The 25840-nt window shown below is 53.6% G+C and overlaps 11 protein-coding genes across 11 annotated transcripts; 6 read left to right on the forward strand and 5 right to left on the reverse strand.

Moving 5' to 3' along the window:
• Nucleotides 1-537: 537 nt before the first annotated feature.
• J4E85_010603 (uncharacterized protein) lies at nucleotides 538-1891 on the forward strand (the record flags this gene model as incomplete). The annotated part of the gene is made up of 6 exons (XM_051474809.1): nucleotides 538-726; nucleotides 779-861; nucleotides 912-1092; nucleotides 1142-1610; nucleotides 1657-1797; nucleotides 1851-1891. The coding sequence occupies 6 exons, from the start codon at nucleotides 538-540 to the stop codon at nucleotides 1889-1891; spliced, it is 1104 nt and encodes a 367-aa protein (XP_051321485.1).
• Nucleotides 1892-2050: 159 nt separating this feature from the next.
• Nucleotides 2051-3832, reverse strand: J4E85_010604 (uncharacterized protein; the record flags this gene model as incomplete). The annotated part of the gene is made up of 1 exon (XM_051474810.1): nucleotides 2051-3832. One exon carries the CDS (start codon nucleotides 3830-3832, stop codon nucleotides 2051-2053), a length of 1782 nt encoding a protein of 593 aa, XP_051321486.1.
• A 384-nt stretch (nucleotides 3833-4216) lies between these two features.
• Nucleotides 4217-5228, forward strand: J4E85_010605 (uncharacterized protein; the record flags this gene model as incomplete). Its single annotated transcript, XM_051474811.1, has 2 exons — nucleotides 4217-5008; nucleotides 5214-5228. 2 exons carry the CDS (start codon nucleotides 4217-4219, stop codon nucleotides 5226-5228), a joined length of 807 nt encoding a protein of 268 aa, XP_051321487.1.
• Nucleotides 5229-5978: 750 nt separating this feature from the next.
• J4E85_010606 (uncharacterized protein) lies at nucleotides 5979-7974 on the reverse strand (the record flags this gene model as incomplete). Its single annotated transcript, XM_051474812.1, has 6 exons — nucleotides 5979-6595; nucleotides 6646-6906; nucleotides 6959-7287; nucleotides 7343-7626; nucleotides 7678-7777; nucleotides 7826-7974. The coding sequence occupies 6 exons, from the start codon at nucleotides 7972-7974 to the stop codon at nucleotides 5979-5981; spliced, it is 1740 nt and encodes a 579-aa protein (XP_051321488.1).
• Nucleotides 7975-8614: 640 nt separating this feature from the next.
• On the forward strand, nucleotides 8615-9980 carry J4E85_010607 (uncharacterized protein; the record flags this gene model as incomplete). Its single annotated transcript, XM_051474813.1, has 2 exons — nucleotides 8615-8745; nucleotides 8804-9980. The coding sequence occupies 2 exons, from the start codon at nucleotides 8615-8617 to the stop codon at nucleotides 9978-9980; spliced, it is 1308 nt and encodes a 435-aa protein (XP_051321489.1).
• A 4273-nt stretch (nucleotides 9981-14253) lies between these two features.
• Nucleotides 14254-15797, forward strand: J4E85_010608 (uncharacterized protein; the record flags this gene model as incomplete). The annotated part of the gene is made up of 3 exons (XM_051474814.1): nucleotides 14254-14340; nucleotides 14390-14758; nucleotides 14811-15797. 3 exons carry the CDS (start codon nucleotides 14254-14256, stop codon nucleotides 15795-15797), a joined length of 1443 nt encoding a protein of 480 aa, XP_051321490.1.
• Nucleotides 15798-15852: 55 nt separating this feature from the next.
• Nucleotides 15853-17886, reverse strand: J4E85_010609 (uncharacterized protein; the record flags this gene model as incomplete). The annotated part of the gene is made up of 2 exons (XM_051474815.1): nucleotides 15853-16053; nucleotides 16114-17886. The coding sequence occupies 2 exons, from the start codon at nucleotides 17884-17886 to the stop codon at nucleotides 15853-15855; spliced, it is 1974 nt and encodes a 657-aa protein (XP_051321491.1).
• A 322-nt stretch (nucleotides 17887-18208) lies between these two features.
• Nucleotides 18209-19948, forward strand: J4E85_010610 (uncharacterized protein; the record flags this gene model as incomplete). The annotated part of the gene is made up of 2 exons (XM_051474816.1): nucleotides 18209-18602; nucleotides 19086-19948. The coding sequence occupies 2 exons, from the start codon at nucleotides 18209-18211 to the stop codon at nucleotides 19946-19948; spliced, it is 1257 nt and encodes a 418-aa protein (XP_051321492.1).
• A 619-nt stretch (nucleotides 19949-20567) lies between these two features.
• Nucleotides 20568-21809, forward strand: J4E85_010611 (uncharacterized protein; the record flags this gene model as incomplete). Its single annotated transcript, XM_051474817.1, has 2 exons — nucleotides 20568-20590; nucleotides 20618-21809. The coding sequence occupies 2 exons, from the start codon at nucleotides 20568-20570 to the stop codon at nucleotides 21807-21809; spliced, it is 1215 nt and encodes a 404-aa protein (XP_051321493.1).
• A 134-nt stretch (nucleotides 21810-21943) lies between these two features.
• Nucleotides 21944-23398, reverse strand: J4E85_010612 (uncharacterized protein; the record flags this gene model as incomplete). The annotated part of the gene is made up of 3 exons (XM_051474818.1): nucleotides 21944-22997; nucleotides 23074-23161; nucleotides 23212-23398. 3 exons carry the CDS (start codon nucleotides 23396-23398, stop codon nucleotides 21944-21946), a joined length of 1329 nt encoding a protein of 442 aa, XP_051321494.1.
• A 704-nt stretch (nucleotides 23399-24102) lies between these two features.
• J4E85_010613 (uncharacterized protein) lies at nucleotides 24103-24795 on the reverse strand (the record flags this gene model as incomplete). Its single annotated transcript, XM_051474819.1, has 1 exon — nucleotides 24103-24795. One exon carries the CDS (start codon nucleotides 24793-24795, stop codon nucleotides 24103-24105), a length of 693 nt encoding a protein of 230 aa, XP_051321495.1.
• Between the last annotated feature and the right edge of the window lie 1045 nt (nucleotides 24796-25840).

Here is a 25840-nt window from a genome sequence, read left to right on the forward strand (position 1 = left end):
GATCGCACCTACGCTCAGGTACCTTTGATGTTGAACATAAGACTCTCCGCAGTGAACAAGACTTTCTTGACCATACGACAAGCTTTTGGCCAAGAGTGACCCAGGTGGCAATCTTGGGATTCTGGAAACGCTACGGCTAGAGTGGTGATTAGCCGCCTTACGTCATCCACCCCAATAATTCCACCAACAACCTACGTGGGCTAGCGCCACAGCCATGACAATTCTACGCGCTCAAACATATTTTGAGAGCAACGGCACCGTGCAGAAAGTATGCTAGCATGTTGTCAATGAAACATCGTGAGGTTGAATGATCGAGTCGGTCGCCGGTAGTCAGGGCGGAAGAGCTGCGACCCCACAAATGCCTCGGTGCCCGAGCGGCTCCACCAGCTCCAAGAAATGCGGGGTAAACGTCATAGCAGCGAGAGAGCTATCGTTGATTATCTAGGGATACCTTGAAGACGAACTATTCACACGTTGCAAAACCCGCAACTACCATATCAAAAACCGACAAAGCCCGATTGCCGCTTCCTCACGACCATGGCCGACCCGAAGACCTCTACTGCCAGTCAGCGCTTGACGCAGATCAAAGATTTTCTCACTCTGAACAAAACAGCAACGACCATACCGTGGGATCCAGATAGTACCAAATTTCCGACAAGGAAAGAACTACCTCAGATCCCCGGTGCCCCACCGGAGGCTGCGTGGGTTTGGGGTGACAGCGACTACGTATGTTCGACCGAACTCTAATCTAGTTGCGGGCCGAACTGATCAGATGTAGATCGGCCGTCTCAATCTCCTTACGCCTACACGTGTCGCAGCGGCTGCGAGGGAGATACGATCGGGTGAGATCGTGCCTGTTAAGTCCGTGTTTTCATGATCCTTCTGATATGTCATTGCTGACCGCGATGTAGCCTGCCTCTCAATGTGCCGAATGTTCCCGCGTTTGGTCGTGAGGTTTTTCAGCATGAAATCAAGACCCTAGCGGAAGGCATTGCTTACGACGATGTGTACCACATGAACACCCAGTCCGGCACGCAATGGGATGGCTTCCGACATTTCGCTCACATTCCCAGTGGTTCGTTCTATAATGGCGTATGTATGCAGACTCATCACTACGAACCTTTGCTGACATCCAGTGCAGACGAAAGGAAGCGATGTCACAGGCCCAAACGCAAACCACAAGTGTTCCATCCACCACTGGGCCGAGCACGGCATCGCAGGTCGCGGTATCCTTCTAGACTACCGGGGCTACGCACACAAGAAGGGTATCAACTACGACCCTTACGATTACTACCCCATCTCGTGGCAGGACCTTTACCAATGCGGCCAAGACCAGGGAATCGATATTCGCCCCGCGGCTCAAGGCGGTGACATCAAGCCTGGAGATATGCTGTTCATCCGTAGCGGATGGAAGGAGGCGTACGATAGCAAGAGTGACGAGGATCGAAGCAAGGCTGCTCTTCGACATGGTAGCGGTAAGGATGGTGAGGATGGTCAGCGGTATGCGGGTGTGAGCCAGGAAGAGAAGATTTTGGATTGGCTGCATGATAGCTACTTCGCGTCTGTCGCTGGTGATGCACCTGCCTTCGAGGCGTGGCCTACACATGAGAGTACGTTTCATCAAATTTACGTGCAACATCAAACTGACGCTGCTAGACTACCATCTCCACGAGTACATCCTCGCCCTTTGGGGGATGCCGCTCGGTGAGATGCTGGATCTCGAGAAGCTTGCGCAAACGTGCCGCGAGAAGAACAGATGGTTCTTCTTCTTCACCTCTGCGCCTGCTAACTGCCCAGGTACGTTGAACACCTGGATTGATAAGCTCTTGCAATCGCTAACAGAATCATAGGCGGAGTAAGCTCACACGTCAACGGCATTGCCATCTTCTGAGCAGTTCAAAAACGTCTTAAGACCGCGTTAAAACTAAGTACATTGTCATAAACACCTAGCAATCGAACAGCCGATTTCACACATTCTGTCTTGTGTGACCAACACGCGCTCGCTCTCTAACCAACACTAGATCACGCTCACAAAATCCAAACATGTCAGCTACGCGACATCAGTCTTATTCAAACTCTCATATCTCGACTCCGGGAATGATCCGGGGCGTGTTCTGCGCTCTCTTCGGCGTGGACTCTCCCCTGAGACGGTCCGTGCGTTCGCGTGTGAGTGTTGCGGCATGGCAGGTGCGCCCAACGCGATTGACTCACTATTATTACCTTCGATCTTCACAGCCTGCATCGCGCCGTCAAACAACGAGAACTGGGTTTTCTGATCCATCAAAAGTCGTTCATAGGCCTGGTCGCCTTCAACAGCGCTGTCATCGCGTCCGACGCGAGCGTTTGGCGATGGCGGCATCTGCGGTGGCTCGCGTGTTGGTGGCGCAAACTTCACCTCGTCGACGGGGCCGGCAGCTTGCGCCGTGCCGAATATTGACGACGAGGATTTCGCGTTGAGCTGGTTATTCGCGTCTGTGTCGTCTAGTACATCAAGTCCGTCGGAAGGACCTGCCTTGTGCATTTGGTCTGCAATTCCTATCCGGTCATCGAAAGCAGGCAGAGAAGCATCACTTTCGTCGCGCAGCCTCCTGTGTTGCTCAAGTCTTCGCCCTTCCCAGTCCACCACCACAATGCCACATTCCATTGAATCTGCAGCAACTTGCTCAGCTTCGCGACTCGCTTTCTCGCGACGGTACTTGTAGCGTTGTTGTCTTTTTGCTTCCTCAGGTGCGATTCTCTGCTTGTAGCACTCCTCGGATTTCGCATGCGTATGATACTGACAGTTCAGCTGCGGCGACGACCTTTTGTCGCTTGAGAGGCGTCGCATAGCTGTCTCAAGCGCGGAAAAGAGGAAGGGCTGCGGCAAGTCTGACGGGTCGACGTCGCCAAATCCTTCTGTCGCGTTGTCAACCCATCGATCGACTAGAAAACGGCCTAGAGCTTTCGGCATGTTGTGTCTTTTCTCGCCAAATATGTGCGAGATAGTATCGATGTCCGGTCGTACGCCTTTCACTACCTTGTCCTCGAGTATGTCCATGACGCGGTCAACGAATTCAACATCCTCGATCACGTAGCCGTGTATCGCTGCATTGATTAATGGCCAGCACGCGATCCACGTGTGTTGCGGGTCGATACCGTCTGAGTCGAAGTTGACGTCGCGGTAGCGGGTTGGAATAACGCCAGTGCGTCGCCATATTTGATGCAGTTCCGCTGCATCAGCGTCAATGTTACGGCGTCTAAGCAGAGTAGTCGAATCGAATTCGGTATTAATGTTGACAGCAGACAACCGAGCCAAGCGCCGTGTCAAGTACCAGGAATCCGGGTTCTGATGGCCATATAGTACGCTGAACATTGACTGTCTCGGTGCATCCACAGCCGCATCTAGTATTGGCGGTGCCAGTTGTACTCGCTGTGTGTTGGATGACTCTTCTTTCACAGGTTCTGACTGTACGAGTCCTTGCACGTCCGTGTCAACATCATCGATGACTTCGTCATCACTCCACAGGCTCCCGCCTTCAAGCAGCGTATGATAATCGCTCTTTCTTGTGCGCGCTTCGATGCTTGGCCGACGGCGAAACTTGCGACCCGTATCGCTGATATGTTCACTCCCATCGAAAATGCGGTCGACGTTCCTAGGTTTCTGGTTTCTTGGACTAACCGGGACACGGCTATGGGATTGCGACGATCGTGGTGTTCCAGAGTTTAGGTAACCTTCTGGATTGACTCCTGGAAAGCCTGTTGGTATACGCGGAGGCATGCTGCCCCGCTCGAGTCTTCTTTGCATGTCGCGCTTCTCCGAGGATGACATTTTGTCGGTAAAGAGGTTTCCCATGTCGAAGAGTGGAGGATGTCACGATCTTTCAAGGATGGTGCAATGGTACGGTGATCAGTGTCCAACCAGGAAGCAGGGCTTTGTAAGTTGTCAGTATCGAGGGACGAGGTTTGGTCATGTCGAGCAGCCTTGGTGTGAAGAAGCGTGCGACTGTTTGTCATCGGCAGTTTCGTCACGTTACTACCAGCAAACGAGCACTTACGTTGACCGCTGATGTCACCGCCCGCCTAGCTATGACTGGAAGTGATTTAGAGTCGAAGTAACAATCCATGCTAACGTTACGACAAAAAAGCCAAGTATGAAGCCCACTCATTATGTCTTCATCGTCTTCGCGATATCCTGTCGCTCGGCATGTACACAACGACTTCGCAGCGCGAGCCCAGCATGTCTTCGGCTAGGGCATCTTTAAACTCGGTAACATTCGTACTTGCAGGTCGAACAACACTGTCAGAGCATTGCCCTACGGAGCACGTCGAAGTCGATCTCGCCGTCGCTGAACGCTCGCCGTACCTTCGCATCTATCTTCCACACCATGTGCGCGATGACCGACCTCTCTTACCCATTCAGCTCGGCGACATCGATCCAGCGGGTTTCAAGCTTTATATCGAATGGCTCACATCCGGGATTGTCAAGTTCTCTGATCAACGATCCCTCCAGCTGGACTCCTGCGTCGACTTGATCTACGCGCACATCGTTGGCTCCACATTCTCGCAACCGTACTTCCAAGACTACATCATCGACAAGCTAGCGTCTATTCTTGACCCCGCGCAAACGTTCGATCAGAAGATTCTCGAAATGCTGTATTTGGAAAAGCACGCGTCGACATTACTGCGAAAGTTTGTTACGGACAAGATGTTCGCGTATGATAGGAGAATGCTGGGTATGCTACGAAATTCTGTGGAGGATATCGTGACGGGAAGTAGTGATGTGAAGGGATGCGAGTATCATATCCATGATGACGGAGTGTGTTATAGGCATAGAAGGGCTGGCGAGTTTGAGCAGACGGACAAGGTAAACGCAGTGGGAGGGAAGAAGTGGAGTATTGACGATGATCCGGAACTAAATGCCATGGCAGCACAGTATTTGGGCAAAACAATGACCCCTTCGACAATAGACAAGTCACCAAAGATTCCCGCCACCAAGCACCGTCCATCGACAGGAAAGCGTCGACCTCAGGTAAACAAGCTCGCATCGCAACTCGAAATCCCGTCACTACACAACATGTACGAAAATGATCTTCATCATCAAGATTCCACCGTACGGTCTCAGAACCTACGGAGCCCCCGGCCCTCAACAAGATCGTTGACTCCCGATATAGACGTTGACAAGCCCCTGCCGCCGACACCTGAACCTCTCCAGGTGCCCAGTACACAAGATCTAGTTCTGGAATGTCTAGGTCGTCTCCCGCCAGTACTGGGGTCGGTCTCAACACCGGACCCGATCGAGAAATGTCTCGCGCCCACACCTTATCCCACAGACAATGCCGATTTTCAGCGTCCAGTCAAGACACCAAGACGCCCATCAACTCCACCACGATCTTTTTCGCCTCTATCTCCAACCTCTACATCTACTTCTCGACCCTCTTCACCATTAGAGTTCATACCACCTTCCGTCCGCCCCGGCACACCCCTCCCATCCACGCACCCAACCCGTAACCTAACCTTCGCACCCCTTCCAAAATCACGTCCTCGAGTACCTGAACCCAGATCACCAACTCCCTACACTAATCGATATCACCAAGCCCCCTCCTTGCCCCCTCCTTCACCATCACCCTCGCCCTCCCCACCACCGCTACTCCAACGCCCCTACCACATATCCCCCTCCTCACCCTCTCTCCCTCACTTCGCCCCTCTGATAAAACGCAAACCCGCGCCACCACGAGGCGTAGATTGGCTGGAGCAATGGGACCGACTCTTCGAACTGCAAGGGACACAAGGCTTTGGGTTGAGGAGGGCAGAGAAGAAAGAGAAGAGAAGTCGTTTTATGGAGATCTTAGGGGGTGTTGGTGCCAGTGTTGGTGGGAGCGTGATTGGGAGGGAAGGTGGAATGAGATGATGGACAGAGGAAGGACGTTGTATTGTATGTTGAATACGGGATCGCGGGCTATGGATCCTGTGTATTATGTGTACAGCAGTGTCTTGGTCATCTAAGCTTTCCCCAAACCCTTCCCTTCATCATCGCTTTCCCGCTCAACAGTCGCTTCCACATGCTCAGTCATGAGATGTTTGATACCCTTCATAGAGAGCACGGCGATGGTTGCGAGCGCAACGAACGGCACCACACTCCAATATCCCAGTCTATACGCACGCGCGTAGGACCAATGGCTCGCGTCCCACGCAGCAGTGACAATAGTTTCGTTTGCGCCAGGTACGCCTGCGCCTCTGAACTTAGACGCCGAGCTACCTTTCATGCCTTTGAGAAGCGCAGGCACGGAGGACTCAGGTAGGCCCGCAGCAATAGCGGCAGAACTGACGTCTCCAGCGAGGTGAGAAGCGACGCGCGAGTTTACAATGGCGTAGATGACAGCGGTACCGAAAGCGCCACCGATGGCTCGTGCGGAGAAGGCGAGGCCGGTGGCTGTGGAGAGGAAGGCGTGGGGAGCTGTGAATTGGATGCATGCGACAAGGAGTGTGAGCGGGCCTGCGCAGCCGATACCTGTCAAAGCTGTGAAGACGATTTGTTCGGTTGCCCAGCCGGGGCGGATGAAGGCGAAGCAGATTGAGGCGATGAACATGATGGCGAAGGTGGCGGCCAGCGGCGTTTCTATCATGATTGTCAGTGGAGGGTGTGAAGAAGAATGCCATGTTGCTTACTCATGTCTTTGAATTTTGTCGCGTACCATGTCACAGCAAGAGATGTGAAGATAGATGCAATCTTGTAAGACAGCTGTCGAATGGCAATATCCCATGCGTTGTCTTCAAAACCAACATTGAGGATGAGCTGTGGTGTAACAGCGTTGATGGCAGAATAGTAGATCCATCCCTCGATAGCAAAGGCGAAGGTCGACAGCCAGAAGTTAGGTCCAGTGGAGAAGAAGACGTGCGCGACGATGCCATCAGATCGGCCCTTCCATTCTGTACCATGTCAGCTTTTGACTCAAACTTAAGGTACCTAAGGGTAGTTTACCATAGAGACAAAAGGCGATGAAGAGAACAATGCCAACAACTAGGTTGGCGCATACATGCGCGTTGCTCCACGGGTACGCGCCTCCTGCCCAGTTGAGCGCCAAAAGCATCAAGGTAGCAGCAGCAACGAGAAGAAGGGAGCCAACGGGGTCGCAAGCCCACATCCACTCTTTGAAGCCCATCCGTGGATAGTCGGTGCGTTTCTTTGGCCAGTAGAATGCGAACAGACCAAGGGATGTGATGCCGTGTAGGCCGACTTGGATCCAGAAGATGTAGCGCCAGCCGGAAGCACTTAGGTTCGTAACCGCACCAGCTGCTAGACTGCCGACACTGCGCAGATTTAGTACGTGTCAAATGCATCTACTTACGCGAGGTGTCTACTTACGTTCCGCCCAACACACCGGCAACGCCTGCGAGTCCGTTCGCTAAAGGTCGATACTTCAAAGGCAGAATCTCCGACGGGATAGACTGAACAATTGAAATGGTCGCAAGTGTCGTGCCAATGAGAATACCGCCTCCAATCAGCATGGACATACTCGTAGCTTTGGCGCAGATGATGGAACCAATGCATGCGATCAATGGGGGTATGGTGGCGAACAGCTTGCGGTCCAAGACATCAGACAGGCGACCGACCGGAGGAGAAAGGACTGATTGCATGAGTAGGGGACCCTGTAGAGTGTTAGAATTCGGTGTTAAAGTCTTTTGTTAGGTCTGCTGTACCTGGATGATCCAGCTTGCAATGGCAGGTTCTCCAAGCTCGCGGATGATGAACGACAGTACTGATCCCGCAGCCACTACAACGAAGACTTGAGACATGACGCTACATTGTAAGTTAGCAAGGCCACGCAAAAGACTGCGCGCCACTCACGCGAAGCAACAGCAAAAGACGACCATCCACGACCTCCAGGAGAGCTTGACATGATGGACGTCCTCATTGGCTTCCTGGTCGATGGGCACGATGTGGGCGTCGCGACCGTGGGCGGTTTCGATATGAGTAGCTCCCGTCTTGCTGTCCATGGCTGTCTACACCGGCTGCCAAGTTAGGTCGAGAAAGAAGACAAGGTGGGCGAGGTCTGCATCCCATATCACTACACATATACCACAGTGGGGCATCATGCCGTGGGCTCTTGGCCGGGGGATTCTGACAACGGGATGAGCGGTAGCGGGCTGGAGCTCCAACGCCATGCATATCGGCAGATTTGGATGCTGGGGTTGAGGTCCTCTCACGACGCGTTTGGATGATGTTTACCGAATCATCGGGAGGAGATGATGCGGGGCCCCATATTGGGTGAAGATTGGCGCTCCTTCGCTGCAACGTGATGCGGGGAGGCGCGCCCACGAGTCGGGAGCTGCGCGCCTTACCCCGAGACGCCTCCTCCTCTTTCCTTTTCACTCCATGGGTGAGGTTCTATCGCGACATGTTGCTGCTATATGATGAGGGCTGGTGAGGAGCGAGGAGGTGATGGTGATGAAAGAGGAAGGGTCAACCGGAGTTAAGAAGGCTCGCCCCGCTGGACCCTGAGACTTTTGTTGTCTTTGCGCAGGCTTCAGGCTCCGACTTACCAACATCCCACCACCAACCTCTTAGCCGACGCCTATACGACGCATAGTAGCCTTTTAGCTGCCCTCAACACTGACTCCCCCGCCAGGCGATGCTATGAGCAGCCCACCGCCTCTCGCAGGCCATCTGGTCCCCCTCCGCACCAAGGACGAGGTGCGCGCCAGCCTGGAGACTCACCAAGTCTATGTCGTCGAGGTGCCGGCCAAGTTTGCCAACGTAATCAAGGAGTGAGGCCTTCACTCCTGGGGCTCCCGCTTGATCTCTGCTAACGTCGCCCGCTCGCAGTGCCGTGCAAGCAGCGTTGCCCGACTTCAAGACGTCGGAGATCTCTCACCTGCGCCGCGTGGTGCAGTTCAAGTACCTACCGCCGCACCTGCAGAAACAGTTCTATCCGCCTGCAAGGCTCCCCAGGGGTAACGAAGATGCTCCTGCCTCAGAACTACCATCTTCCCCACTAACACCGGCGACCCCCGCTTCCCTTTCCGCGTCCCCGTCCTCCGTCGATGCTGGCAGTGAGGCTGCTCATGGAGAGGCTGATGCTAAAGATTTTGATTTAGTCCGCTACTTCCTGCTGTGCCCCACGCGCCACATGCCGCACGCCAACCTCGCGGCTCTGATACGGACCTGTCCGCCTTTCGACGGCCCCAAGACTGCGCTCCCTCGGATCCTCTACGTGACCGTGCCGGCCCTGGCGCCCATATCCCAAGGACAGGCAGATGAGTGGAGCGACAAGTACTGGCCCATCTCGTACAAGAACACCAACCCCTACGGTCCCCATCCGAGCCTCGTACAACGCAACCAGGAGGAACTACAACCCGAGGCAGGCAACTGGCTGGCTCTCGCCCGAGCGGCCGGCCAGCAGATATCGGATCAGTGCTTGGGTGAGAAGATCGGCGTCGTCGTGGTTGACCGCACCAGGAACCAGCCAGAGATCGTCGCGGTTGCAGGCGACTGCCGCTGGAGGTCTTTCACCGGCACCGCTGAACCGCCCACCGGCACCGGCAATGTCATGGCTCACGCTGTCCACCGCGCTATTGCCATGGTTGCGAAGAAACGGCTGCGTGCTGCCGGCACCGACCCTGCACTCCTCGACCGCTCCCTCTTCTGCGACAACCCCCTCACCGGTCTCGAGAAGCTATACTACGAAAAGGACAACCTCTCATCCAGCGGCTACCTGTGCGTAGATCTCGACATCTATCTGACCAACGAGCCCTGCGTCATGTGCTCCATGGCCATCCTACACTCGCGCTTCCGGCGCTGCATCTTTGGCAAGCGCATGCCTCACACCGGCGGCATAACAGCAGACGGACCAGGCGACTCTTCCTCAGCGGGCAGCGGACTGAAGAAAGGCCTCTTCTGGCGACCGAGCGAGCTCAACTGGAAGTTCCTGGCCTGGGAGTTCAACGAGGAGGGCAAGACTGCGGATGCCGACAGTGGCTTCAAGGAGACATTGCATGCATAAACGCGTGCATCACGCTTGACCTGCATTGGATACAAAGCATAGACACGGCGTATTGGATTAACACTGTCGATGGGGATGGGATTATAGGGGATGATTATACCAACATGAGTAACGTGAATACGGGGTTAGGAAGGAAGTAGCTGTACGATAGCAAATGAAAGAAAACGTTCACATATAATATCGCTCGTGACCGCACCTGGAATGCGTGACTTCTCTTAATGTGATTGGACCTGCGGTTGCTACAAGCCGCTCGCCTTAGATAGCTTACCGCTGTACTGTGCCGGCCTGAATACATAGCGTCTTTCCATGCAGCTGTAAAGTCATAGACTACGATTGATCAACGAGTGTTTTCATCTTTTTGAGGTGCCGAACCCGCGCTTTGAAACGCTTCAATGCTAGAATGCCGACAGCGGGGCCTGGGACTAAATAGCTGCAGCAGCGCATTGTGCGTGTCGTAACATTCTGTGTAGAAGGTAAAGCTCTACCTTGGGTCGCATTGTACACGGATGCAGCCACATCACGCATGGTAGATGGAAGAGGATCTTTCTGGACAGGAGCATGGTGTAGTGACAAGGTAGTTAGTCGAGCTGTGGTACGTGCTCAACGGTCAACGTTCAACGGTCAACAATCAACAGTCAACGGTAAAAGGCTGATGAAGCTATGCTTGAAGATCCTTGACCGCCTGCTTCAGTAGCAGATGGTGTCTTCTCATTGATTTTCTGAGCTGTCGACGGGGAACACGACCGTATCCAAGAGCTAAGCGCTTCCCTCAGTAGCAACGTCGCTAAGTAGGTACTTTGATCTCATCTCTCGAATATCTTCGTCCGACATGTAGTATTGTCTTGGCGCTTTTGGACGCGTATGGAACATGGGTATCTGATAGAGATCCATCCCAAGCTTTAAGTCGGCCCCTCGTTCGACAAGATACTGTATAATATTGGGTTTCCCTTCATATTGGGCGATCCCTAACGCGGACCGGAAAAATACGTTTGCCGTGTAGTTAATCTCGGCTCCTGCGTCAAGCAAGAGCTTAACATCATCGATACGATCCCAATGTCTACGTCCGCACGCTTCCATGAGTAGCGATAAGCCTTGCCTGTCCAAGACGTTGGGATTCGCGCCAGCTTTTGTCAGTACCTCAATCATTGCAGTGCCCCGTAGGCGGGACACCGCATGGAATAAGGGGGAGAGCCAAAATTCTTCGTGCTCATTGACGTCCACGCCAGCCTCAATGAGTAGACTTATCATGTTGACGGACTCGACTTTGACTGCTGTCACTAGCAGTGACCTTCGCGCGGGGCGTTTCAAGTAAGTCTCGAATCCATCTTGCTGCAGAGACCGGTATTTCGCTGACCACACAGTCGATGACAAGTCAGCATTGGCGTTGATTAACACCCTTACAACCTCTGTCTGGTCATTTATAATGGCATGATGTAGAGGCGTTGCATCTTTAGCGTCTTTCGAGTCCACCGTGGCACCATGAGCAAGGAGAGTTCTGACAATGCCGACAAATCCGTTCCTCGACGCGAAGTGCAGCGCAGTTGACCCTGGATGGACAGAATCGGGATCCAGGCTATCGGAATCGTCGAAATCATCTGTCCTCAAGTCTAGAGAGGAGCCATACTTGAGCAAGAGCTCTACGATAGCTTCGCCCCCGTGTTGTGCAGCAACGATAAGTGGAGTTCGACCTAGCCTATCTCTTGCGTTCACGTCAAAACCTTGCTGGAGCAGCGCGGAAGTAGCAGCTTCTAGCTGAGCTCTGACTGCCATATGAAGCCCAGTGACTTGAGGATGTTGAGTCACGATACATTCTCGTTTAAAGACGTCTTTTGCTGGTATCCATGGGTGCGAATAGAAGGAGCTCTTGATGACATTTTCTTGCCGTGTGAGAAATTTGACCACTTGCGTCAGACACGACGGCGCTAGGCGAGCATGATGGATCCAATGACGTGCCGAATACGTGTACCAGCTGGAGTCCAGTGAAAATTCCAAGTGGTCGGAGTTGGCGTATCGATCTAAAGATAGGTAGGATATGCAGGTGCTTGCTATCATGGCTTGCGCATCCGGAAACCATCGATCCAAGGTGCGCTGAAGGTACTCTTGTGTCGTGTAGTGGACGAGTCGGATGATTCCACTATCCTCGTCTACCGTGACCAAACCAAGACACGAAGCTAACACGTCTTCGATGTCTGGGTAGTTCTCTTGGTCGATATCCGGTTCACCAATCTCCACGGCCAGGGCTTCTCTTAGCTCTTCTGTGGAGAGTGGTCTTCGGGCGCAGGTAAGAAACGCCAATGCTTGCTTGGCGAGCTCTGCCTGATCAGAGACTTGGCCATTGATTCTCTTCACGGCAGAATCATACGCAGAATCGTAAGCGTCGGATCCGGTAGCAAGTTCGTTCAAGGCGAGTTTAACCTTTTTCGCGGATCTTTTCCCGATCAGAGAATCAAGGTGCAGCTTGGCTAAGAGAAACCTGACGTCTTGTTAATGGATTTACACCCCTGGGAGGAAGCGACATACATTCCGCGCACTGCCTCAACGATCTTGGACACAATTTCTTCGCGCAAGCCGATATTATCTTGCACAAAACCTGGTAGACGAGATATATTGTCAGAGAGGTATTTCCGCACGTCATTGCTGTCTGCTTGAATCTCCAGCTGACAGGCTGTTCTGAACTTCTCCGTGATCTCTGGTATGAATCGCGACGTGGCAATTATGTTGATTTGACCATGCTTTTGCAAGTTCTGTATACTTGACAGCAGCCTTGTGCGGCAGCCTTGAGATGTAGAGCATTCGTCGAGAGCATCTAGTACGATGAATACTCGTGAATATGTTGTCATTACTGTCCTAAGAGCCTCCGTAGTAGCTTCGATCCGATCCGAAGCTCCTCTTTGTTGTGTATCGTAAAGACTGGTGACGCACTCTGGCAACGGAACTTGGTGTTGGACAAGCTGTTTGAGTAGACCGGAGAGTAGGGCTTCTAGTGTCTGCTCGTTATGACGCCGGTAGTTGCAGAAAAGATGAGCCAAGCCAACCGAAGAGTCATCATGATAACGCTCCCAAAGATCAGCGTTGATGATTGACGCGAAGACCGTTTTGCCAGCACCTGGAATACCAGGGCAGAACAAGGTACGACTATCGGTACTGAGCCAGTCTTGGTAGGCCTGTGAGCGCAGCAGCCATTCACCGGTACCTCGTTGCCGCCGACTGATGGCGTCCCTCTGCTCCGAAGCGTGATCGATGGGTGTGAGCCAGTCAAGGATGCGCTGACGTTTCCTCAAAGCTTCCTCCATATCTTGACGCCCATGCAGCTCCTCAACTCTTCCTCGAACGTCATTTTGGGTAGTTTGGATCGATTCCAGCTCACCGTTGATGCTCCGCAACGTCAAGTGGGTTTCTTGGATGCGTGAACTCAAAGTACTTTTCAGGTCGATGAGATGCTTTTCGTTGCGCTTTGAGCAAGCGCTGATTTTGACAAGTAACGATGTTGTGGTGTAATTGAGAGCGAGAGTCACCATCGACATCCCAGACTCTATTGCCTCAATCATTTTTTCGACATCCTTCTCTTTGAATGGCCACCGCAAATTCTCACGCAACCCATCTCGTGGGGATAACGCAGCGGCTGCTAGACGGAGTGCATCTTGAAGGTGCGCAAGCGGAGTCGAAAGTAGCTTCAAGATTCTGTCCCATTCCTCGGCATTCTCAGGGTCATCCGTTTCATCTTGCAACTTGTTTAGCAAGCTACTGCAGTCTCGTATCTGTGTACGAAGGCGCTGTTTCTCGTGTTTGGCTCCAGAGACAGCAACGATATACTTGATCACCGTCTCGCACAGCTGGACCACTGCTATGATGCTTGCAGCTGTCTCCATGTGAGCTTTGAATGATGTTCAGTGTACTGCGATCAGTGCGAGGAGGAAGACGAGGTGCGGGGTTCATCGCATCTCAGATCAAGTGAGCATGTGAGGCGAGGCTGTGCCACATTGCTGCTGCAGGCAGCGGACTTGCCGTCCCCCATGGCGATACGCGGGGTGACGTAGAGGCGGCGCTGTCATTCGTTGATCAATCTACGTGCAGATGGATCGGACCTTCTTTGCTGAAGCGAGCGTCGAGTACATGACCTTGTATGCGATGTGACGACGGAGGATGTGAGTGGAAGCAAGGAGTTGGAAGTCGCGGACGATGCACGTGCACTCGCGTTCGGCGCCAAGCTAGCGCGACTTCCTCAACCCTCAATCCGCCAGCGGTTACAAACATCCAAAACAACATCGCGACAATGTTACCCGACGAGATCATCGCCCAGCTCGCCGCGGAATTCCAATGCCGTGATCAGCAGATACACCACCTTGCAGCCCTCTATAGCGTCCGTACACCCATCAGACTTCCGGGCCATTGTACTAACAGCAACCTAGGCGCATCTCCCATCTCCACCCTTTCTGAACATCCATGGCCTTACCGGGACGGGCAAATCCTCGATATTGCGCTCCTTCTTCCATCTTTCTCGTATACAACACACGATCATCAACGTTCGCGAATGCATAACTGCGCGGCATCTCCTTGAGCGCATCGTCGCAGCTAGTCTGGATGCGCTGGAGGAGTTCAACGACGAGAAGATTGATAGGAGACCATATGCGCGTACGGAGAATCTAAGCGCGCTATGCGTCAATATGGAGAAGCTGTTGGCGGGCAGGGGGAATTTTGTCTTGGTACTCGATGCGGTAGACAAACTGAGAGAAGGGGGTGGAACGTTGATTGCTGCGCTGGGAAGGCTGGGAGAGATGGTACGCCATACCATGTATGAACCAAGCTGCCACGTGCTAACATATCGAGTAGATACCAAACCTCTCCCTCATCCTCACAACGACCCTCCCACTCACGCCCTCCGTCCTCCACTCATCATCAGCCTCCTTCCTCCACTTCCCATCCTACGCCCGCAGTGAACTCCTCACAATTCTCGGCGCCAACCCACCAAAGATCTTCCTCGAACCGCCCTCCCTCGATCAATTCCCAGACTACACACCCGATCTCGCAGCCGAAGACGACCAGTGGCTCTGGGGCCGCTTCATCCAAGCCGTTTACGATTCCCTGGCAAAGCACACCGGACGAGATCTGATCAGCTTCAAGAGCTGCGCAATGCGCCTCTGGCGTCCGTTCGTCGAGCCCGTGGTATCGGGACAATTCGGCACGCGCGACTTCTCGCGCTTGATGGTGAACAGACGACACTTGTTCCAGCTTGAAGACTCGGTCTTGGATCGAATCATCTCAGATACCGCTGAACCTGTGAAAGAAGTAGCACCAGCAAGCGCCACACCAGCGACGCCCAGCAAGAAGAAGCCAGCGAACATGACGGCGCACACCCTTCCATACTTCGCGACCCACATCCTCCTGGCCGCGTACCTAGCTTCCTACAACCCCTCGCGTACCGACGTCACATACTTCATGAAGCACACCGACAAGCGGAAGAACAAGCGTCGCGCACCCAGTGCTGCATCTTTCAGCGTCACGGGCAAGCGCACAGGAGCCAAGCATCGGAAGATCAGTCGGCATCTGCTGACGCCCAGCCCGTTTACTCTAGACAGATTGCTCGCGATATTCAGAGCGCTGCTCGAAGGCACCGTGCCCCAGGTAGCGGATTTATACACACAGATAGCTACATTGACGAGTATGAGGTTACTCGTAAGAGCCGGAGGAGCAGGAAGCAACGACGCACTAGAAGGAGGCGGACGGTGGCGCGTAAACTTTGGCTGGGAATACGCACGTGCGCTGGGCAGAAGCGTGAATCTGGAAGTAGGCGAATATCTTGTTGGTGGTGTAGACTAGGCCTTCAATTCATTTTGTACACTCCAACGCCTGGCCAGGCGCATGTAGGCGGAATCTAAGAACTACAGCTACACTGCAACATACCCTTATACTTGGGCACATCACCACAGAACCTCTCTTCTTCTTCTGCGTCCCACTCCCAGCTTTCCTGGAAGGGGTTAAGCGCGAGTTTCATGATCTGAGGAAGGATCTCGCGTTCGTGTTTCTTTTCAACGCGCTCGATGAGTTCGTCTAGGATCCAGGAGCGGGGGATGAACTGGCATCTCGTTAGCATCTTATGCCTCAAGTGACAAAACCGGGAAAAGTTAGAACTTACGTTAGGATTAACCTTATCCATAGCAACCTTCCTCTCCTCATCCTTGCCCTCCCCCCAATCCTCCTTAACCCTCTGCGACCATTTCTCCAACCACTTCCCAATCCGCTCCCTTCCATCGCTCTCCTGCCTCGGCGCGTCGTTGCTCCGGAAGAACCTGCCCGCAACATCTTTCCTCTGATCCTCCGTCTCCACTTCACTCAATTTCACATTCCCCAGTCTTCTGAACGCGTGATGGAAGTCCAGTTCATACATCTGCAGCGTATCCAACAACTCAGACATCAGATCCTCGAAATCACTCTCCTTCTGCGTTTTGAGTCCAAGACGAAGCGTCATGAGACGGCGATATTCAGCGAGGAAAACGGCTTTGTACTCTTCGCCTGCGCGGTCGATGGCGGATTCGCCGCATTTGACTATGCCGTCTGCTTCTTCTTCTGTTACGCCTTTTTCGACGAATTGCGCTTCGTCGACTTTGCTGCCCGCGCCCATGAGTTCGCCGAGGGCCTCACCGAGACGGACTAGGTTCCACCAGATGATTGTGGGTTGGTTGCGGTAGCTGTAGCGTAGCATGTGGTCGTCGTGGTTGGGCGTGTAGGTGGGGTCGAAAGTATCGAGGAAGGCGAAGGGACCGAAGTCGATGGATAGACCGAGGATGGAAGTGTTGTCTGTGTTCAGCACGCCGTTCATGAAGCCGTAGGCTTGCCATTTTGCGACGGTTTCGGCGTTGCGGCGGAGGATGGCGCGGTAGAGGCGGACGTAGCGGTTTTCTTCGCCTTCGTTCTCGCCTTCGACGGTTTCTTTGGGGATGCCGGTGTGGGTCTGGGAGTGGACTTCTTTGGCTTCGCCGGCGGGGAGCTTGGAGGGGAGCTTGTCCCACCCGCCGTAGACGTGCTCGGCTGTGTAGTCTGCGATTGTGCGGAGGGTCTTTCGGTCTCCGCGGATGCGTTGCAGGTCGAAGGTTCCGAAGCGGATCCAGCTTTGCGCAAATCGTGTGACGATGGCTCCAGGTTCTGTGCGTTCGCGCATGACCTTGCTGCCATTGTTCAGGGTGAGCGCCAGCGCTCTTGTACTGGGGATGCCAATAGCATTGAGATATTCCGAGACGACGAACTCCCGGATAGAAGATCGCAGTACTGCGCGACCATCGGCGAAACGGGAGTATGGTGTCCGTCCAGCACCCTTCAGCTGGATCTCGTAGCGTGTTCCGGTCGCTGGGTTGGTAGACTCGAACAGTGAGATGGCACGTCCATCACCAAGTTGGCCTGCCCATTGTCCAAACTGGTAGCCTCCATAGCATTGTGCCCAAGGGTAAATTCCAGCCTCTGGGTTCGACTCGTCCCATGTCAAGATCTTCTTTCCAGCGACGACTTCCTTGAATTCATCCGTCTTGGCCTCCTCTTCCTTCAAGCCAATATCCTGCATTGCTCGCTGACTGACTGCTAACAGCTCTGGCTCGCCCTGTGAGTCGGGTCGGACATATGTGTAAAGTGCTCCCTTGACCATGCGCGGTCCGAGCATCTGCCGTGGCGCATCGTGCGAGTCTTTCGGTCTGGGGAAGGCGTCATCGGCGGGAAGGTTGGATGTGAAGACATTCGATTTGGGAAGCGACTGCAGCGTGTGAAGTTCATTGGTCGAGTTGCTCGCCGTCTGTGGGATATCGAGGTGCGCCATGACTTGATTGAGGCGCATAAAAGTGTGGAAGGGGTTCTTGCAGATGTATTTCGTCGACGATATCGCTTTCCGTGTAGGCTGCAGCGCAGTGGAGATTCGAAGCATGAGCTGCTAAGGATATCAAGTGGTGTAGGAGGGATGGGCGATGAGGGGAAGATGGCGGCACATATGGGCGCATTCGATGCTGATCGGAGTGATGCGAACGTTATGGGGCAGTGGCGTCATGCCTCGGACGAGCGGGCTTATCGATAAGGCAGTCGTGAAAACATCAGAACGTCGCGGTGCCTGACTCGCGCGTTTCTCTTCTGAACTAAACCGCGGACGCGTCGACAACTCCGCCAATCAGCACATCCTTCCTCACGCAACACATCCCTTCACTCCTTATGTTTGAGACCAACGCTGGCCTCTACACTGTTACACTTCCAGGATGAACGGCCAGCCAATACCTGGCTACTTCTGGGACGCAGAGAAGAAGAAATACTTCAGGATCCAAAACCAAACCGCAGCTCAGGGATCAAATCTCAAATACTCTTCAGCAAACATCAAGAAGACAGAAAGAAAAGAGCGCATCCAGAATGTCGCACTCGCGCGTTCCAATAAGCTTAAAAAGGAGCGAGTCATCAGGCGCAACCCGAACAGCTTTGCTCAGACAAACATCGATAGAGAAATAGGCCTTAGAAGACGGTCACGCTATATACATGGTCTTTGGCCTGACGCATGCGCAGCCGGTATTGAACAACGTCCCGAAAAGGTGCTACCTCCATGTGGACTCCGACTCTTTGCCAAAGACCCAGTACATCATACGATATACACAGTCCAAGGTGAGAACAGTGTGCACAGGCAGACTGCAGATCGCGGGAGCCCATACGTCCCATCAGAGGATTACTATACCTTACCCGCTTCATCTTCACTAAAGAGTATTTACTCCTGGTACCCACGAGAAGAGGTAACGCGAACGACGTCCACGGTCTCCTCGTTGTCCTTTCTACCAGCAACCGGCGCGCTTGCGGTAACGACCTATGGGTCAGATCGACCGCCAGAAGTATGGCTCAGCGACCCGGGACGCGACGATCCTGTAAGTCTTCCACAAACTTGTAACCCCACGCACGTAATCTGCTCGATGATGAACGGCCATATTCCATTTTACGTTCGATAGACCGAATGATTTGAGTTACTCAGCGGCCATATAGCACAACTCAGAACGAACGAGCTTTTCTACTCACTCCCACATCATTTCAATCATTGTACAAAACTTTTACATCTTCCGAGACTCTCACGCTGACGCATGGTGACACAGTACGTAGGGCAAAAATTTACACCGAAAGACTGCTCAGCTATCTGGGGTGCTGCTGCCAGACCAACGACATTCACGGCATCACCAGGTCTCGCAAACAGTGTCGCAGCGACCTGGACCGAGCACCTCGCAGTTGCAGCCTCGAGTTCGATGCTACTGTTCACTCGCTCACAGGGAGGTGCCTGGGACTCTCAAGCTGTAATCAAGTCACTTGAATCTGATCTTCTGGCCTTGGAGTGGATATCGTATACTACTGTCGCGCTCGGCTGTCGAGACGGAACTATCCGACTATACGACACAAGATCAGGGGGCTCAAGTCACGTCTTGACACATCCAGCGCCCATCTCAAAGCTCAAGCGTGCCGACGACGAGACTAGATTGATATGCTCGGGGCTCAACGACACGCTTTTCCTATACGACATTCGCGCACCCCGCTTATCTCGAAACTCATCGCGAAAGACGTTCAATTACGACAACCATCACTACAATGAAGAGTACTTCAAGACCTTGTATCCGACTCATCGTGATAGTCACAAACGCCGCAAGCTCAACCACAAAGCTTTCAAAAATTGGTCGCAGCCAGTCATGACTTTCGCCCACCTAAACAGAGACGAGCTGGAACTGGACATCGATGTACATCCAAGACTCGGACTCTTAGCGGCAGCCCAAGACACAACGGAAGGCACAGTGATCCGTATTAGCAACATCTGGACGGGTAAATCTGTCAAGGAGATTGATCCAGGAAGCACGCGGCAGGCGAAAATCCGCGCACTCAAATTCGTTGAAAGCGGTTTTGACGGCAATGTCGACCTTTGGTCGTGTTGGGGTGGTGGGATTGCGAAATTTGGGTGGTCACACAGTAGGGGTCTTTAGATTCTGAGGCTCACCACAGAGATCTCAGACATGCTGGCCTACGAAGACTTCGAACTGGTGTTGATGGAAACATTCAGGATCTGTCATTGGTGCGAGCGACCACTAAACTCGCGCGACTGAAGCCTGTCCATAGAGCCGCGCCGCGAGAACGCAATCACACTTGCACCGACATGTGACAGTGCGACACTGGAATCGTTCAGAAACATTTGCTGCAATCATCCGCTGCGTCACAGTGAGCTCCGTCCAATCACTTCCAGTGGTCACTAACGCACGTGCGTTCTCTGTCGTTTGCTCCTGCCTCGCACCTGCCCCGATTGGATCGCGCGATTTCCTGGTCATCATGTTGACCTCACAACAAGACGCAAAAGCTCTTCTCACTTGAACACCTCCAGCGATAGATTGAAGAGTTCTGGAGAGAGATTCACAGCATCGCGGGTGACATTGGGTGAACGCCTTCACTCTCTCACGAATTCACCCTCGCTCTCCGAATTACAGATAATCCCCGAACGAGCGCACACCCCAACTTTCCGCACCAACCATCGAAATCTCCTCACCAAGGATCCCAGGATTACACTTGGCACAAAACCATTCGGAGAGTTCGAAAGCCGCGAAGAAAATCATGTCAAATATCGATCTCGAAAAGTGCACCGCCACTTCCTCATCTGACAGAGTTCTCCCCAGTACCAACCCCCGCACCTCCAACATCAAGATGTCGTTCCCAATTCTCATCGCTTACATCGGTCTTTACGTCGGAACCTACTACCTCGGTCCCACTGGCCCTGGATCCGAGCATCGCGACGGCGACTCCGGACGTATACCACCTCTGGCGATCGTGCTTACACTTCTCGGGCCTGAACTCATTCAGAAAACATTCGCTATTACGACTGTGATCTCGAAGACAGAGTCTCCATGTTTCGGCTTCGGGTGGCTAGCTTGTAGCTTGTCACTCTTGTCGTCAGTCACGTCTGGTAGTGGTGATTTGATGCGGGAACCGGAGTGCGATGTGAAGGTTTTGGACATGAAGACGGGGAAGAGACGGTCGAACAAGGATTTTGCTGTTGCAAAGCTGCTCCGTGACTTGGAGTTTCGCTCTGTTCCACCCAGCGTCGATGGCAGCTTTGATCAGGGTAGCGAGGTCGTCGTCGAAATCCTCCAGCCCACTGGCATACCCTCCTCCTCTGCCTCCTTCAGAAACCTACTCCAGAGCGGCAGCTTGATGACCGCAATCCTCCAATTCTGTCTTGCCGGCGCATTCTGGTTCTTTTACGCCGACCTCTCACCACTCCTCCTACTAAGCATATCAATCTTGCTTATCGAAGCTACTGCCAGCCTACCCGTCTGGACTGCTCAGAAGCACGCTTCCTTTACCCGGAATAATTGGAACGGCGCGTACGCACTCATGCGCAACACCGACTCCCCACCCAGCCGCATCTACATCATCCAGCCCTCCTCAACGGCATCCACCAAGACCGAAGGCATGACCACACATCACGACACACCCAGCAACGCCTCAAATCCTTGTATCTCACCCGTTATCCTCATCGCTGGTGCTTTCTTGAACCAAGCACTCCTTTACACCCAACTCTCAGATAACGCAGCGTGTGTTATGCTGCTTATCATGTTCGTTGGTACGATTAGTAACATTGCTATCGTTGCTGTGCCGCGCGTGCCGCAGGTCGATGGTGTGAAACTAGGATCTGTTGGTGTGATCAAAGGGGAGGGGAGTGTCGTGGAGGTTTTGAAGGACGTTGAGGCGGCGTTTGAGGGGTATGGAGATGTGCTACTGAAGCAGTGTTTCCCTGAGATGATCGGAAAATGGGGGGCTGAAGTAGAGAAGGTGAAGATGGGCGAGATGGATTAAAGACGGTAGAGCGATTCTTGTTTCGCAAGGTCGCAAAGTGCATGTCCGGTTCTGAGCCGTCAGCTGTAGGTTCCATCGATCACACGCAACGACTCCACAGTCAGCACAACACCTTCAATCATAACATCTTAAATTCACGTCCCCGTCCCCGTCCCCGTCCCCCCTTTCTTCCCCCCTCCTAAAAGCGGTAACCTAACCCTCCCAAAAACCATCCCCCCACCCCTCTGCATCTGCGCCACCGCATCCCCCAGCAGCACCCGTATCGCCCCTTCCAGCCTCTTATCCTTCTTCCGCCGCATCCACAACAGCACTATACCCAATATAAACACATCAACAGCAACATGCTTGAAGCACGCCCACACCCATCTCCACACGCCCCTGAAAAGCTGATAGTGTACTGAATGCGCAAAGAGTCTCCTTGCTTCTAATTGTTCGCGTAGTGCCGCGACTTCCGCCGTCATCTTCATGAGCGATTGCTCAACGCGCTTCCGCCATTTCTGGTCTGCGACTGATTCTTTCGGGGAGTTGTCTTTCGCTGCTGCTGCGGCACCGTTTCCAGCAGCGGGGGCGGGTGTGCTGCCGAAACCTGGTATGGGCATTTGAATCGGTTTGCCCAGGACGCCCATGCCGCGATTCCGTGGCGCGGGCGTGGGCGTCTGGATAGGTATAGGTTCTGCGCGGATCAACTGCTGTAAATCGGTTTGTACGCCTGCGTCTTCGAGTTCGGGGGCGTTGTCGTCGTCGTCGGGGTAGGATGTAGGGTTATATTGGCTGTCTGGGGCGTCGACGAAGACCTCGCCTTCACGCTCGATTTCCGCTTCTTCTTCCTCGAGCTCTTCTTCGGATTGCGACATTGGTGATTTTACGCGGAGGGGCACGGCGCGGCGTTCGGGTTCGTTTTGAGGGCGGTCCATGTCGTTGCTGCTGTTCATGGCTGCGCGGCCGCTTTGGCCGAGTTCGTGCTGGGAGTAGCCGGGGGTTATGTGGTCGGAGGTACGTAGCGGCGAGGAGGAGGAGGAGGAGGGCACGTTGGATTTCACTTGGTCCCAGACGAATTCTAGCTCGGCGACTAGTTCTCGGGAGTCGGGCGAGGGGGAGGCGTACTTGTGCATGGTGTCGATGAGGGTGGTGATATAGCGGCGTTTGGCTTCGGTGCGGGAGAGGCCGTTCTGCTGTTTCCAAGCGTCCCTGAGAGTGTTAGTTCCTGCTCATGTATGCATTCCATGAGAGGGACTTGAATGGTGCTATGCGCCAAGTGACATACCATTTCTCCCGTGCTCGTTGCGACTGGTCATCATTGCCTCTTGGACATTCCATTATACCGTCGACATCGCCCTCTGTTTTGGTCAGCTCTGGTCGTAGCACAGTCCCCCTCCGCATCATTTCCCTCGAGGCAACGTACCCATGGCCTGCTTATACAGCCCATACAAGCGTAACCTGGTCGCAGACGGCGGTTTCTGCGACCCCGTCCGTATCTTGTTGACGGTATTGAGCGCATGGCTAAAGACTCGATCTATATGCCTTGTTGTCAGCAAAAGTTCCTTCCATCCCATCTCACCCCAGACAAACCTACCAACCGAGTCCGACATTACGAGCGTGGATATCGCGCCCCCATAAACGGGGAGCGGCGCATTGATTGGTGTGGCGGTGCGCGAGAGTGCCTCAAGAGCAGGCACAAGGTATTCAGCCAGGCAGGAGCAAAAGACAAGGTAAAGTACAGCGGCGCAATGGATGGCGGACGGCGTGCATGATGCGATGACAATGCGGAGCCGTGTGGAGATGGCATTCGTTGTCGCGCGACCCTGGCGCTTTGGCCTCGGCTCTTCCAGAGCGGGCGCGCTTGCCATGTGGCAGTGCGGTCGGCCGCCGTTTCACGTGTCAACACACTTTGATTGGATTCACCGCACTTTGTTGTCTTGCTGATGTACTGTAACATTCAATCGTCCTTTTTTCACGAATCATATCAAACGCGATAACAGCCTTACAACTGTTCGTGGCTGGAGCAGGGATCTGGTCGACAGATCGGGCAATGTTTTCCGCACGCGATTCCTGGACGAGATGAGATACATTTGCGACGCAAGACTCGCTGACTCCCTATGTGTCCTATTCACATCCATCCCAAGGCTGACCTTACGTTGTACACCATTGTCTACCAGTTTGCTACCACTGGCTGCACATCGCTCGTGAACGACCACACGCCCTGAGAGTTGACAGCATGAACAATCGCCTTCCTCGCCACATCCTGTCTACGCGTGGTAGTCGCAATCTGCGTCGAGGTTCCCTGGCATGACTATCAGTATCGCCCTTCGAAGACGATTGACGGACTCACCTGTACGCGTGCACCCCTCACGTTCGTGTAAGGATTGCCAACTTCATCCGTACCGGTCGGGTACTCCACAATGACGGAATACGCAGTCGCGCTGGATACCGGCGACCAGCTGACCTGGAAGTCTCCGGCATCATTGCTCCTTCGCAGAGATACGCCTGCAGCCTTGGCCGGGCGCGAAACACCACCGACAGCGCGAATCTGCCCCGTTGTGTAGCACCCATTCGATGTGCCAGAGGTGGTGTAAAACCGCCATGAGACAGGTGCCTGGCCGTTCTTACAGACACTGCTGAACTCGTGCACAGCCGTGAACGCCGAGTTTCCAGGGTACTTGGTGAGGAAGTTGTTGCCAAGGTAGGGGTAGAAGGTATCGCTGACACCGAAGCTGTTGAAGTCGCGGAAGGGCTTCAGTTCAGCACGACTGCCGTCCGCGTACGTGGCTTCGAATGCCCATTGCACTCCGACGTATCGGTCTTTGTTGAAGGTGAGTTGCGCAGTGCAGCTACCGAGGTTAAAGGCCCTGTAGTTGCTGGGAGCTACCCTACCAGTATAGGGATAGCTCCAGGATGTACTGCATTGTTGGCGCGGTTCGAGAGCAAGAGGCGATGCTGTCGTAGCGGTCGCTAGGAGCGTGGAAAGCGCAGCAAGAGAGAGCTTCATGATAATTCTAACCGAACAAAGTAAACAACTATGAACACGTCAACCCGGAAACCAAGCACCCTAAATACCACCCCTCTACCCTCCAAATTGACATCACCAGCGGGTCCAATGCACCAAAACTCTACTTATACAACTAGACAAGTCTTGGACACTACATCACCCGCCCAAGAGGAGCGCAACCCGCCAATTCATATTAGCAGCCAAGACGGGCGTGTACAACTTTCAAGAGAGTCCAAGGCGGACGGAGACAACACCCATGGGGGTATGCGGTTTAGCTGGTGATCATCTGCGGGCCGCGAGAAGCCTAGCTTTGTTGGCGCTGCAGGTCAATCTTCGTATTCGGTCTTGAGGCTTGGGCTTGGCTGGGGGTGATCTGCGTTGGGTACATGCGACGACTGAGACTGTTTTTGCTTCGATGTTTCCTGGCTTCGAGTTCGATATTCATGAGCGATTTTGTGAGTAAGTTTGACTCTGGGCAGTGGAACAGGTATGAGCGGGCGGTGTATATGGTAGGATTTCGTTATCGGGTTTGGCACAGACTACCACTCAACGGTTTCATTTCACTGACAAGACTTGGTTTTATTCCTCGATACAGATCTAGCAGCTATCCTTTCATCAAGACTAAGATCTGAACCATACCCATATCACTCGGTCACTCCATCGCCACACGTCGCCTACCACAGACGATCATCTACGACTGAACCTTTGCCTCACAACCGCGGTCCCAATTCCATCTCTAAGAACAACCTCTTCCCAGCGTCCTCGCATACCCCAAACCCAGCCTCAAGGACACTTCCACCCACACTTATCCCGGCAGAAGTAGAAGCTCGCCTTGCAAGTCTCAGCACGGCAAGTAGTATCGCAGGTAGCTGGGTTGAACCAGCAGGGCCAAGACTAGTATTGTCGCTCGTATTAATTCAATACTTCTCGGGGAATTGTGGGGGGATTGGGGAAAGGGAATCGAACTTACACGAAGGCAGTGCTCGAATTGGTCTTTGCACTGGTCGCAGGTGGGGACTTGGACGGGCGGGAGGGTCTCTTGGGG

This window comes from Alternaria conjuncta (assembly GCF_024043145.1).
Source record: "Alternaria conjuncta strain BMP 0040 chromosome Unknown scaffold_24, whole genome shotgun sequence".
NCBI classification, from domain to species: domain Eukaryota; kingdom Fungi; phylum Ascomycota; class Dothideomycetes; order Pleosporales; family Pleosporaceae; genus Alternaria; species Alternaria conjuncta.